General features: G+C 34.0%; 1 protein-coding gene across 13 annotated transcripts in view; it reads right to left on the minus strand.

Annotated features, from left to right (window-relative positions):
• LOC142332044 (cleavage and polyadenylation specificity factor subunit 6-like) overlaps window positions 1-5,698 on the minus strand; it is a 150,892-nt gene extending 145,194 nt beyond the window's left edge. For 12 of the 13 annotated variants that reach the window (XR_012758129.1, XR_012758128.1, XR_012758131.1 and 9 more), the window contains exons 1-4: window positions 5,613-5,698; window positions 3,907-4,104; window positions 1,643-1,870; window positions 25-319 (exon numbers count right to left, since the gene is read on the minus strand). Coding sequence is in view for 9 of the 13 variants with exons in the window: in XM_075378155.1 (XP_075234270.1) it covers window positions 25-319; window positions 1,643-1,870; window positions 3,907-4,104; window positions 5,613-5,672 (781 nt within the window). In the remaining 4 variants the exon portion in view is untranslated. The remainder of the gene's footprint in view (window positions 1-24; window positions 320-1,642; window positions 1,871-3,906; window positions 4,105-5,612) is intronic. The other variant, XM_075378152.1, reaches the window with a different exon arrangement.
• Between the last annotated feature and the right edge of the window lie 9,115 nt (window positions 5,699-14,813).

Consider the following 14,813-nt stretch of genomic DNA (forward strand, 5'->3'; position numbering starts at 1 on the left):
TGACAATATAACATCATACATTACCATTTTGTCGTGGCCCATTCCAGTTATTATGCTGATAGCCAGGAGGTCCCTGATGATTAGGAGGTCCAGGTGGTCCTGGAGGACCCATATGTGGACCTGGCATACGTGGGCCACCTGGACCAGGAGGACCACCTGGAATACCAGGTGGTGGCATTCTTCCTCTCATCTGAGGACCCATCATCATACGTGGTCCTGGCATTGGAGCACCAGGTGCATGGTTTGGATGCGGAGGCCTAGTGCCTGGATTAGTGCCACCAGCTGGTGGTGCTGGACGTGTCTTTGATTGTGACTCAAACTACAAAACAAATTACATATTTTTAAAATAAACAATAAAAAAATCTTTATTATCTTTTTTAAGTAAAAAAATTTGGCTTTCTTTCTTTTTAAAGAAAAGTAATAGAAATAAATTTGAATTACTTAGTTAAAATTTAAGAAGATCTTTACTAAACTGTTTTCTCCACACAACAATTTATACTCAAATATGTTCTAGTTTATACTAATAACTTTTTTTTGTCTTCAGTCAATTGACTGGTTTGATGCAGCTCTCCAAGATTCCCTATCTAGTAATAGTCGTTTCATTTCAGTATACCCTCTACATCCTACATCCCTACACTAATAACTTATATAAATATTTTTTTCCCTAAAATGTGTCTTAAACTTATAAAATTAACAAAAAATCTCAATTACTGTACCAATTACTTTGAATAATGAATGAGAAATAGTTAAAACTTTAAAATGTGATCATAACAACAAACTCACAGAAGATTTATTTAAAATTATGACTTAAAGTGTTTGACTTCTGATATATCTAAACTTAAAGTATAGAAGCATAATAGTAATTTGATGATAAATACTCTATTCAAACAAAAATTGTTCAATGTGAGGGTTTTTCAAGATCAAACCTTTATTCTTTTTTTTATAACCTCCTATAACCTTTTTTTATTTTTATTTTTTTTTATTCAAAGGATAAAAAAATATCTATTAAAAATTACTTATTACTCAAGATAAAACTAAGGGAAACACACCTTTAAGCTTTGCTATGTTGTTAATCATCAGTAAATATCTTGGTCTAGAAACTAATAAACAAAAATCACAAACTTGTAAGTATGAAAATCCTGCCTTCATGTAGTTGGCAGCCGATTGTGGTGCTGAGTAGATGTTTATAAAAACACATTGATACAATCTGTTTGTAGATCGGTTTGGAAATCTTTACATATAAAGATATGTATGGGAGATTATTTAATTACATATTTTGGAACTTCAGTAATATGTAGAACAAAAGAAACTGTTAAATCTGTTTAATGTTATTCATTCCAGAACTCATTTTATTATTTACTCAGATCAAAAACAATATGGAAATATCAAATTTATCTCTCAATTTAAGTTCCAGGAATTTCAATACTTCATTACACCCACGGAGCAGAAATCAGAGTGAAATTTTCTGCTAGTATAACTTGAAAAGGAAGTGTTTCTGAACTCATGTTCATATGAATTTTTTTGTTATTTTCTACTTGCAGAATACATCCTGAAATTCTTACATTTTCTTTGTCAAACTCCCTGTATATCATTATAATTAAAACAAGAAAAAATATATGTAATTAATTTTCTTTACACTTACATGACTTAAAGCATGTTTGCTTGGATAACATGCAACAGGATTCTGCCCATGCAGTTCTTTCTTTGGCAATCTTTCAATACATAACCTGGTACTTTGTTCAGATCCCAAAGAAACAAGGCAGAATCCTTTAGATTGACCGTTTGCTCTGTTTTCAAAAAATTTTACTTCAATAAAATCATTTACACCAATACTTAAAATTGCATCGGTAATGTCTTGATCGGTAGTCCACTGAAAAAAATTCAAAACAAAATATTCTATTTAATCTACTCTACTAGTTCTACACATCATGCATAACATAACTCATTCATTTACTACAATACACTGATGACAAAGAAAAATCTATGACATCTGGAGGAAAAAACCACTAATGCTAAATACTCTACCCTTTGACCAATTCACTGGTATGTTTACAATGACATCTGGTGGTACATTGAAGAAAAAAAAAAACAATTTGAATAAATAATTATATGGTCACACTGCAGATCAGTGCTGCAATCTTATGTCAGCAAGTTTTAAAATTTAGTTATAAGATATAGTATAAAATAATGCATATGTTATGGCCATACCTTTGTCTAATTCAGTTTAGGAATACGTCTAAAAAAACTTTTAGTGATGAAAACATTTAATGTACACAGCAGCTGTTCAAAAGAAATATAAAATGTTAATAATGTAAACTGGTTATTTTAATATGTATTACTGTTACTATATCACTTTTAATTATTACTTGTCAAAGTTTAGACAGCATAAAAGCATAAATACCGGGTAGTTCTACATGGGTTGTCTGAAATAGTGTTTGCACTACTAATAGTACTGTGGAGGGATAGCATACTGACATCACGTCATAGGTAGTAAGAGTTAATACATAAAATATATTTACTTTACACATCCGAATTGATCTTTAACTTGTTAAAAGTGCTATGATTTTGTGTGACATTTTTAACATCATGTTTTGCTACTTCTGCCATTTATAAAAAATTATTTTTATAAAAAATAGCAAATAAAATGATAGGTTATTAATTTAATATATTTTAAAATAAAATGTAGGTTTTCAGTAACCTACTTAAACATTCTATATGAATAAATAACAGCCATTGTTCATTCAATAATCTTAAAATTTAAATTTTTCATGTAAGACATTAATATAAATATTCTCAAAAATGTATAATTAAAGAAGTAATTATTTTATTGTAGCTAGAGCTCTAGAAATAAACCTATGATAATTATTTGTTTCATAAACATGTGTTGTAACAGAGCTTAATCAAGCATAACCAAAAAAACTCATCAAGCTTCATTGAACTTGTCACCTGAATTACATTTTTTATGAATACCTCAATTAGTTTTCTAAAATTTAGTCAACTGTTAGGCTTTTTAAATTAATCCTTTAAAGGCTTATCTGTTCATGTCATCCAAAGTGAATTAAAATTTTCATACTATTATCTTACCAATTTCCCAGTGCAGGTAGATGAGCTGAAATAATCCAGAGTTTTATTGGTTTTATGTTTAATATATTAATTTATTAACAGCATAAAATATATTTAATTTATTTTACCATAAGACACTTTTGTGATCCATCGCTTTAACAAATAATACTATAAAAAATTCCAATCTCTGTCTAACATACATCAAGAGTAAAAAAAAAAAGTTCTTTAGTTTCAACTGAAGTAAGGCCAAAACATATTACTGCACAATTGAGTAAATATTACCATTCATTATATGCTGTTAAACCTATTACTATCAAAATACTATATTTTATGCTTAAGTATTATTTCCCATAAAAATTAGTGAGAAAATGATAATAGATTATACTAAACTCACCTCCGACTGAGGTAGTAATTGTGGGTTATACTGGCATCACTATTTTGACAAAGATTTTAATATCAATTATACAATATTTAAAGTAAACATGCAATAATGCAAGTCAAATTAATAAGTATTACACTCAAAATACATACAATAAAAACTTTGTGTTCCATTTGATGTAAGGTGGACCTCAATAGATAAGAGTGAAGTTCTGAAGTAGCTTACTCTTGTTTAATGAAAAACAACTGATTTTTTTTTTTCAATTCAGAGAAGTAATTTTTAAATAATGACTATTAACTGTTTAGAATTCTCTGATATTCAAAATAACTTCAAAGCTAAAAAACTGAACAAGTAACTTTAGTAAGGTACTTATTCAACCCAAAAACTGGGAACTTAACCCACAAAACATTAATAAACAAAAATGTAATTACCAGAACAGACAAATATCAACTGGTTTAACTTACCCATGTTAAATTTCCAACATATATCTGATGTCTTCGTCCACCAGGTCCACTATTAACATTATTAGGCAAATGATTTGGAGACGAGTCACTATTAGCAGGAGGACCTCCAGGAGGTCCTGTAGTATTATTAACTCCACTTCCAGGAGCAGAAGCTATCACATCATCATATAAATCAACAGCATCACCACCAAATTCCTCCTTAAAAAAAATTGCAATACTCACTCAAAAATGTCAAATAATTTATCTAATAGCAAGATATATATATATTAAAAAACTACCAAAAAAAACAAAAAACAATTGCTCTTTAATAAGGGATAATTAAAGAGTGTGCAGGTGACATATATATATATATATATAATATATATATTTATAGAAGCGGCAACAGACGGCAGCATGTTTTTAGATAAAAATAGATATAATCATAATGTATATAAATAATTTAATTCAAATCCACTCAGCAGTGTAACATTGGCTGGCCAGGTTACATAGTATAAATTTTCTATTTATTTTTAAATTAAAACATCATATTTATACATATGTAATTATTTTACTTAACTGACTTCATATGTTTTTGTATATATGATTGTAATTTTAATTTAACAATTTTTATATTTGATATGTAATTTTAGATAAATTTATCTTATATACAACTAATGCGGAATCCCGCCAAAGTGCTGTTGGACTAAAGAAAAATAAAGTGTCATTTCATTTACTTTGAAATTCTGTACTTGGGTTGTTCAAGTTGGTTTTCGATTGTAAAAATACAATATATATAGCCTAAGACACTCCCGGTAACATGGGGGTCATACATCTAAATCAGTTCAGCCATTGAGCTACTACGGTGGAACAAACATATACCCTAAATACATTACACTCCTTTTTCTGCAGTTATGTAAAATGTAAGTATATTAATATAAGTAATGTGAAAACATGTTTACAATAACTATATTTAATAATTCTACATCTTTGTATTTCATAAAACACAACAGTTTACTCAACTTCTCAAACGAAAAAAAAATAAAGAAAATAGTTTTTATTAAAATTAAATATTCTTAAGACTAAAGAAATAAAAATCTGTAAACTAAAGGCTAAATTTTAATATTACAACGATTTTAACCTACTCAAAAATAAATAAAATCCACATAAACAGAGATTCTTCAAAAGTGAATTAACTGAGTATTATACGAACCTCTTCTAAGGTTTGGTCACTTTCAATAAATAACTCCCAGGTATGTACATACGATAGGAATTATTATATGTTGCAAAAGTTATAAATGCAAACACTGACAAAACCGACAATAGCTTTAACAATAGTTATCACTTCTGTACAAAAATAACATGTTCAAAACCACTATAAAAAGCTTAGAAACGACAAAAAAAATAACAGGCTGGCCATAACACTGTGGTCAACCACCAAAACAAACACAAATACAACAGCAAATAAAACGTAAAACTGAATAAAATAAAATTACATACGATATAAACTTACTGATAAAATGACATTGCAACTCATACAAGAATAATGTAACATTCGTTTCACACAAACATATTATACATTATCGGTCAGAGAAGCCCCGGTACCTTAACGCGATCATCATAAAATGAAGTACGTATTCACCACACAAAAAGCTTGTGAAGTAAAAATATCATTAAAACCCCACTTAATAATAATAACATACAATAAGCTGATAATAGAAATCACTTACTTGACCGAAATCTGGTTCCAAATCATCAGCGTATAAATCTATATCAACGCCATCAGCCATTTTGTAAGCGTCAATTTCCACGGATAAAGGCGATCGCACTAAGGAATAAGTATTTCAGGATTGCCAACATTGTTCCACGAGACAATTTTTCGAATTAGTTTAGGTTTATAATTTATTTTAGGATTTTTTAAGATATATCATCCAGGAAAGAAATAAATCGATCTACTTTAAATAAATACGGGCTGTTATAAAGCACTTTGTTAACGTAAAAGTGGAATAAGCACAATGTTTATTTCGCAAAACTTCTACGCCATAGTTAACGTTGCGACTTCCAGATAAAAAATACAAATTACGAAAAATATTGTCAAGCTAGTTTAAAATTGTGATCTTTAAGAATTTACCGCTTACCTGAAATACAATCAAGTTATTAATATAAATAGAATAACCTAGCACGATTTTTAGTGTAAATAAACGATCAGACAACGATGTCTAGATTTCCGTAAATACTACTTGTTACAACTACACGAATTTCCTGATTACCTGACACTTCCATGACTGATAATAAAATAATTTATCTCTTTATATTGCTGTGGGGGTTAAAATGAAAAAAATTGTATTAACTACAATTAAGTAATAGATTTGAATACTTAAATTATTAATATCTTAATTAACATAATTAGAATACAACACAATATATTAACCAAAACTTAACTAATTTACAAAATTTGCATAAACATACAAAATGTGTAAATTTTTATATCACACTAAAGGAATTATTTAACGAATAGAATGGGTTTTTCATCGTCAATCATGAAGTTCTCTATTAAAACCTTGTTACAAACCAAGCCTACACCACAGAAAAGGATTGAACAAATCACATCTTTAGAATCCCAACTTTGTAAATCAACTATCTGCCAATTCTGGTACTATAATTGTGAAAATAAGATTTTTGCTTAAAATTATGTAAATTATATTTCATGCAGCACTATGTAAAATTAAATCAAAATATAAAAATTTGGCTCAGTTCATATTTTTAATTTACTAGATAATGGTTGACAGTGTTTAAGGCACCCCCTTGCTCAGCATTACTGTTACAGCACTTTATCAGGCATAAAAAACTCTGATTATAAAAAGACTAGTAGAAAACTTAATTAAGATGACACCATATATAATAAGATGTAATAAACCATAAATCTCGAGGGAAAATTGTAACATTTTAATGTTAAATTCTTGATAGTTTTTACATGAGAAAAACAATTCTTCAATGTGAGCTCTCCAGTGAAGGGTTTAATCATGATAAGAACATAAAACTTTAAACTTAATAGTTGATTCTTTGAAGTAGAAGTTATTTGTTACTTAATTTAAATAAAATAATTTTTTGATTTGAATTTCACATATGTTTTTGATAAATGAGTTTACAGTGGGAGCCCTCAAACCTAATTACTTCAGCTCAGAAAGACTATGATTAAATTCCTTTTATTAGACAAATGTAAACAATTCTAAAGCCTCTTTTATACCATGACAATTTTTTCAGTACCAGTTTCATATGATATAGCTCCCCTGAGGCAAGTCCTTTCTACCACGTTTATCTACATTCTCTTACCAATTTATATGATACTGAAAAAAATTAATTAATTGCAGTGGTAAAGTGTCAAAATTTTAAGCAAACAACCTGATTAAACAATAAATTGAAGAAATTAAACTTTTCCCAATAAAACCCTGAGTAAAAGAAAGTAAATCATACCTTGCAAAATGTTGTAACTTGTTTATACATGATTCTCTCTACAATTTTATAAACAAGTGGCACTACACTTTATAGAGCCAATTTCTGTGTAAATGTTTCATAATATTCAAGGCAAAAGAATAAATAAAATACCACCAAAAATTTTCTTAGCAACAACGAAATTTATTCCTAGTTCCCTTAGTGAACTCAACTTTAGTTCATACCCTTGACTCCGTTATCAAAAATCATAACCTAGTAGGGGAAGACGCTTCCGGTCGCCACTCCACTCCCCCCCCCCCGTTCCTTGCCATGATGCATGTTATCGAACAGTTAGTTAAACGAACATTAGATGGGCTGCCACCGGATACGTCTAGGAGACAGAACACACTTTCATCGACGGGCTATGGGAAGCTGAGATCAAGAAAAACCTTCTTTTCGGGTTGGCGAATTCAATAAATGACGCCTTTACTCAAGCTCTGCGACTGGGAACAGCCGGCGCGCTGTCTCACCATACTGCTCGTCTTTGAAGAATGGGAATAGACTGCCATGAGGAATCAGCGGACAGCATCAAGACTTCCGAGAAGGCGCTGTTACCGGAACGACTACAACAGAAGACCGAAGATTGCCTGCCGCAGTATCAAAGAATAAGGGTCGACCAGTCTGGTAGAACTGTGGGAAACCAGACCACTTAAAAGTAGACTGCAAGAAGTCTACTATTTCCGTTCAGTCTCAGGGAAACTAAGACGCGCTCAAAGGAGGGTCTGCCGGCGCTATCATCACCTTACCCTCGTGAAGACTAGTTGACTTTGTCAACAATAAGAAAAGGATCCGACAGCCTGATCGTCGACGGTGTAGTTGAAGATCGTCCGTGTCAGATATCAGTAAACACAGGGGCATCGATATTCGTCTCTAGATCAGATGTCGTCAGCATCTGTGGGGGGAAGAAGCTCCCCCCACAGGTCCTACGTCATCAGTACTGAATTTGGAGATACACTAACAATAGTCAGTGAGGCCCACGTCGATCTACAACTTGGTCACTGCTGTCTTCGAGTATGGGTATTCGACACCGAGATTAAGAACGACTTTATCCTTGGTCTGGATATCCTGCATGCTTACGACGCGACTGTAGACGTCGGACATCTCCTGCGACTGGGCAACGAAGAAGTAGCGATGTGGAGTTCGGAAAGCGAATATCGTTTAGTGAGGGTGATACCGCTAGAGACGAGACGATTCCGGCACGAAGCGAGAAAGTAGTGATGGCCGAATTGTCCTATCCTCTCAGAGCAGCTCAGGAGTTATAGAACATGACAGCGCGGTATCCAGCAAGGAAGTTCAACTCGGCCGGTTGTTAGTTTCAATACCAGGACAGTTCCCGTCCGGATGCTAAACTTGGAACGACTGAACAAACTGATTCAAGATATACTGCTCTGGGAAATTAAGAACCTGTACTCTGGGCGGCTCCTAAGTGTTCGGAAGAGGAATCATTGAAGAAAAAGGGACGAATGGTTGAAGCGGCATACGGAAGTTAATGTCGGCTGCAACGCTGCATTAGATGTTGAAGACCGGAAGTAGCTATGGCAGTTCATCATAAAATATCAAGATCTCTTTGCAACGGAAGAAGATTATTACGGCCGTACAAATAAAGTTTATCATCGCATCAACACAGGAGAAGCCCAGCCGATATGGGAACCACTACAGCGCCTTCCTTAGTGAAATAAGATGAAGTCGACAAAATGGTGAAGGATAAAGGAGTGATTGAAGATTCGGACAGTCCTTGGTCCTCTCCTGATCTCCTCTTGAAGAAGAAGAATGGCGAGCTGTGTTTCTGTGTGGATTACAGAAGACTGAACGACGTTACGAAAAAGAATTGTTTTCCTCTTCCATGAATCGACGACAATCTAGACACACTTCAAGGTGCAAAATGGTTTTCTACGCTAGATTTGAAGAATGGATACTAGCAAGTTTGTGCATCCAGAAGATTGCATTTTCAACTGAACGAGATCTGTGGCAATCCTCTGTGATACCTTTTGGTCTATGTAATGCACCAACAACATTCGAACGACTAATGGAGTCAGTCTTGCGTAGTTTAACCTACAAATCCTGCCTAGTTTATTTGGATGGTGACTGTCGTCGGACGTTCTGTGGAAGAGCATCTTCAAAACTTACGGAAAGTCTTCGACAGGCTGCAAGATGCAAATCTGAAGAAATGTAATCTCTTTAGTGAAGAAAATTAAAAGAATGACGAAGTGAGAAGTTTTCTTGCACTATGCTCATATTATCGTCGTTTTACAAAAGGTTTCTTCGATGCTGCTAAGCCACTGACAAAACTGAAAACAACAAATTCAAACGGGGTTAAGAAAAAGTCAAACTGTATGAACTCTCGAAGAAGAATTTATCTTCCGCTCCAATCCTTGGTCAGATGATAGATACGACGAATCCTTGGTCGGATGATAGATGCGAGCAACGTTGGAGTCGGTGAGGTACTCTCGCAAATTCAGAATGGAGAAGAACGAGTGATCTGTTATTTTAGAAAAACTGTCGAAACCGAAGAGATACTACTGTGTGACTCGTCAAGAATTACTTTCTGTACTGAAGTCAATAGAACATTTCCACAAATTATCTGTACAGATAATTCGCACAGATAATACTTCGCAGACATACTTAGTATATACACAGACATACTTCGCACAGATAATTCGGCGATCATGTGGTTGCTCATATTTTAAAAATCTTGAGATCAGACGGCACGCTGGGTGAAGTGCCTGTAAGAATACGATTTCAAGGCAGAACATCGGTCAGGGATGAAGCATTCAAACGCGGACGCCCCGTCCAGACGACCCTGTAATGTCGACTATGGTCATGCTGCAAAGTAGAGCAACGAGCCGGAGTTGCGGATCTACGTCGGATTACTATAGTAGCAGCGACGGGTTGGCAGAGAAATAAGATGAGAGAAACTCAATTGGCAAATGCAAGTATCGGTCCACTTTAACTGAAAAGCAGGCTGGAGGTAGACCAAAATGGGAGAAGATTAACGATCGAAGTCTAATGTACAAGAGTTATTGGGCACAATGGCAGTTGCTGGTAGTGAAGGATGGAGTTCTATACCGGAAATGGCAGTGGTTGGAAAACGATCCGTTCTACAACTTATTCTCCCAAACTGCGGAGCTGAGACCACATGCAGCAATATAACGTGGCGGTACCATTAGAGCGCATCGCCATAGATATTGTGAACTTTTCCCCGGTTACCAACGGGAGAAATAAGTATTTACTGGTAGCCATGGATTATTTCACTAAATGGCCGGAAGTTTACTCTTTGCCCAACCAAGAAGCATCATCGATAGCAGACGCTCTAGTGAATGAATTCTTCTGCCGTTTTTTAATACCACGAGAGGTATACGGCGATCAAGTGCGGAACTTCGTATCTCGACTTTTGCAAGAGGTCTTTGAGAGTTTTGGTGTAGGTAAAACGACAACCACATCACTTCATCCACAGTCAGATGGTATGGTAGAACGCTACATCGAAGCAATAAAGGAGCACCTAAAAAAAGTCGTGTCAGCTAATCAACGCGATTGGGTCAAAAGTCTGCCTCTCTTTCTAATGGCCTATAGAGCAACTGTACATGAATCTACCGGAATTACACCTACAGAGTTCATTTTCAGAAGAGAGCTGAGGTTACCATGCGATTTGCTCTTCGGTTGAAGGCCTGGGGAACAACAACCCGAGATCCAGTACGCAGTAGAATTGGCTAGTCATCTAACATAGTAGAGAGTAGAACAAAGTTACTTGAGCGCTACCACCACGCAGCATGGTTATGGAATGCTAGACGGGTGGGAATAAGATTGGGTCTGTGGTGTTACATGCTAACGCCTGCGCCCGCACGCATTTCATCGGTGCGCTCAATACACATAGATGTTGAATATCAACTAGGTGCGCTGTTTGTTATTTTTAAAGAAATTCTCTTTTTTCATATTTTATTTAATCTTTTATTTTTAAAATGCTTTTTTTAAATGCTCAATTTTTTTCAGAAAGGAAAACTAGGATAGTATTGATTAGGTAGATTACAAATAATGATACTGTATTATTTTGTTTTTTAATAAACCATGTTTAATTTTAGTCAGTTAAGTAGCTCAACCCACCGGTTTGGTCTAGTGGTGAACGCGTCTTCCCAAATCAGTTGATTTGGAATTCGAGAGTTCCAGCTTTCAAGTCCTAGTAAGGGCAGTTTATTTTATACGCATTTGAATACTAGATCGCGGATGCCGGTGTTCTTTGATGATTGGGTTTCAATTAACCACACATTTCAGGAATGGCCGAACTGAGAGTGTACAAAACTACACTTCATTTACACTTATATATATCATCCTCTGAAGTAATATCTGAATGGTAATTCCCGGAGGCTAAACAGGAAAAGATAAGTCAATTAGCTCAATGCCAACCATACCATTCTCAATTATATTATCCGTATCGTCGCTATCTGATATTTCAGACTTATCGGCACTACCATTAGTCACTATAATAAAATGTACAGTTTGCATATCTGCAACTGCATCTGTCTCTAAATACGCTTTTTCACATTTTAAAGCATGATCGCAACATAATTTCCAGTCTTCAGCCGTTAATTCAAAAAACTATTGTTCTGCTATTTGTTCAACTTCACCAATATTTTGCCGAGGTAAAATATAACTCTTCAGCTAACGGATTCTTTACTCTTCCCCAAATCAGCTCGATCGGGTTATGTTCAGGATGGTATGGTGGCAGTCTTAAAACATTGTGACCGTAATATTCCAATATTTTGACAAAATACAATTGTTCCTGTGCACTTTGCATCGGTGGCATCCCAACGGGGCCAGGCTTATTACTATGAGAAGTAAAAAGTCAGAGGGCGATAGACGACTCCCGTTAAAGTCTAACAGAGCAAGAAACGGGTGGTGGTGGTGTCTTCTCCTACGGGGTTGGGATGTTCCTGTGCCCTTTATTTTTCATCAATTGACAAAGCTGGACTTAACATCTGCGATGAGCATGGAATATTTCTACTTTGCAACCATTCTAATAGCATTTGCTTTCTACAATTTAAATTTGGAACCTGGTGTAATTTTTTATTATAGTAAGATGCATTGTCGAAAATTAAAACTGAATGAGGTGGAAGATTTGGAATCAATTTTGTTTTCAGCTGTTTTTCATAGGTAACGGCATTCTTGTTTCTGACCCGATTTTAATATTAAAGGAGTGTTAGGGACTTCTCCAGTTTTTCCTCCGACGTGCACCATTAATAATAAGCTGTCCTTTCGATATAGGTTTCTTGTAACCATTAAGAGTCTTCAGTCCAAACAAAACGTTTTGAGCGAATTGAATAAATGTAGGATTCGTCAGCAAAAAAAAAATTACTCCACCACCGTTTCTATACCTCTGTAAATTTTGCAAATAATTTACGCGTTTTAAACGAATGTCGTGTTTTTTCACTAACAACTTTCTGTTATCAGCAGTCTTTTTCCACCTAAAATTCCTTATTCTGTAAAAATTTATTTAACTTTTCACGCGTAAATTCGAAATTCAAATCTTTATGTTCTGTTTTCAAAACCGCAAAAAAGTTATTTAACGTTGGTAATTTTTTATGGCGTATATGAAAATTATATATGATATAATGCACATCTTTGAAAATTATCGATACTTTTTTCTTTTTTGAGATTTTGCTGGTGTAGTGAAACTTTCATTTTCAGCAAGTTTAATTTCTTTACTCACAATTTTTAACACAATGTAAACTAATATGCCACATAAATCAACGTGAGCTTGTTTTTGAACGTAATATATCAGGATTTTCTTCTGAAATATTTTTGTAGACGTTCATTATAATATATTTAGTCCGGCTTCACACTATTTCGCGGATACCAGTGTTCTTTGGTGGTTGGGTTTCAATTAACCACACATCTCAGGAATGGTCGAACTGAGACTGTACAAGAGTACACTTCATTCATATCATCCTCCGAAGTATTATCTGAAAGGTAATTACCAGAGGCTAAACAGGAAAAAGAAAGAAAGTCTGGCTTCTCATAGCCACTACCCGTCCCAATCTACAATTATATTTTTCATAACATCATAATTCTAACTGGAAATAGGTGAAAATACTGTATTTTACACTGTGAAAGGAGTATGAATAAATACTGTTTTAACAAAAGGCAGTACTATTTTATTACAACCAAGCGAAGCACTAGACAGAATTGCCTTCTCCCTTCACAAACACACAAATTGTTCTACTGTGCATTGTGTTTACACTAAGTTAAATTTGACGCAATCTATGTCATTATGCCAGACATCTGAAGATGGCAAGCAACCATATGAAAGTAAAGGATGATTTACAGACAAACTCAGGAACTAGAGTTTGACTCTGCTGTCCAAGGAAGACAATCGGAAGATGTCTGAAGCTGCAGACAAATTGGGAGGGATTTTGATATTTTAGAAAATCCACATTCGAATGGTGAATTTTTATCTCGTCTAATTTTATTTTTCTTTGTAGTCTTGAACAGAATCAACAATATGGGCTACAGAATCCAGCGCAGTTCAAGAACAAAGAAGATTGTGGTTCATTTGGATCACCTGGTGTCTCATCAGGAAGCCGTTCGGGACGAACAGCTTTAAGCAGGGGCAGTGTAACAGGACCAATATAACAGATCCCTGCAATTAAGAAAGTAGGACAAAATAACAAATGAAAGGAATCCTTTTTCTAAGGCTAACAGGTCCATTTAAAAATAGTTTTTTGTAATAGTTCCGTGGCACACATCAGCAGATGTTCAATGAGGATTACCAGAGCAGGGTAGGAATTTATAGTAAAATGTAAGGATTTGTATGAGCCTCTCATGCTCCAACTTGGGTCTAGTTCTGCAGGTCAAGAGGATAGGAGTATAAATATTCCAGGAAAGATCAGTTTTATATGTGAAGTGATGTCACAACCATTCCAGTGTGGCCAGAACATGAATGCAGCAACTTGTTCATAGACAATTAGCGAAAGGGATAAAGTATAAAATTCATTCATATACTATTGGGTAGTTTTATTTGTGAAGAAAGGTATTTGCAGTAAGAGAAATTCTTTAGACTAATCTTTATAGTAATACATCAGCTGTTAAAGGGGTAAATATTAGCAGTCATTATGTCTTTAGTACATTGAACTGAACCCTGGTTTTTATGATTTAACTACCTGCATATGAATCTTGTCCTTACTTGAAATCATATTTTGTATATCATTATTATTGTCGTTTAATAGCATTACTGAATTCTCATTTTATGTTTTTAGAGTAATAAATTGTAATTATATAAACATTTTTAATTGTTATCCTGATCAGAGCTGTAAACACACAACAGTGTTATATTTGAATACAAAATTAAAGGAATTAATTTTCTTACTATTTTGTTTTTTTATTCACCTATAAAATTTTTAAATTCGCAAAATGAATAATTAGTTGTTTTGTAAGTTATAACAACTGTT

The sequence above is a fragment of the Lycorma delicatula genome, chromosome 11 (genome assembly GCF_047948215.1).
Source record: "Lycorma delicatula isolate Av1 chromosome 11, ASM4794821v1, whole genome shotgun sequence".
Lineage (NCBI taxonomy): Eukaryota > Metazoa > Arthropoda > Insecta > Hemiptera > Fulgoridae > Lycorma > Lycorma delicatula.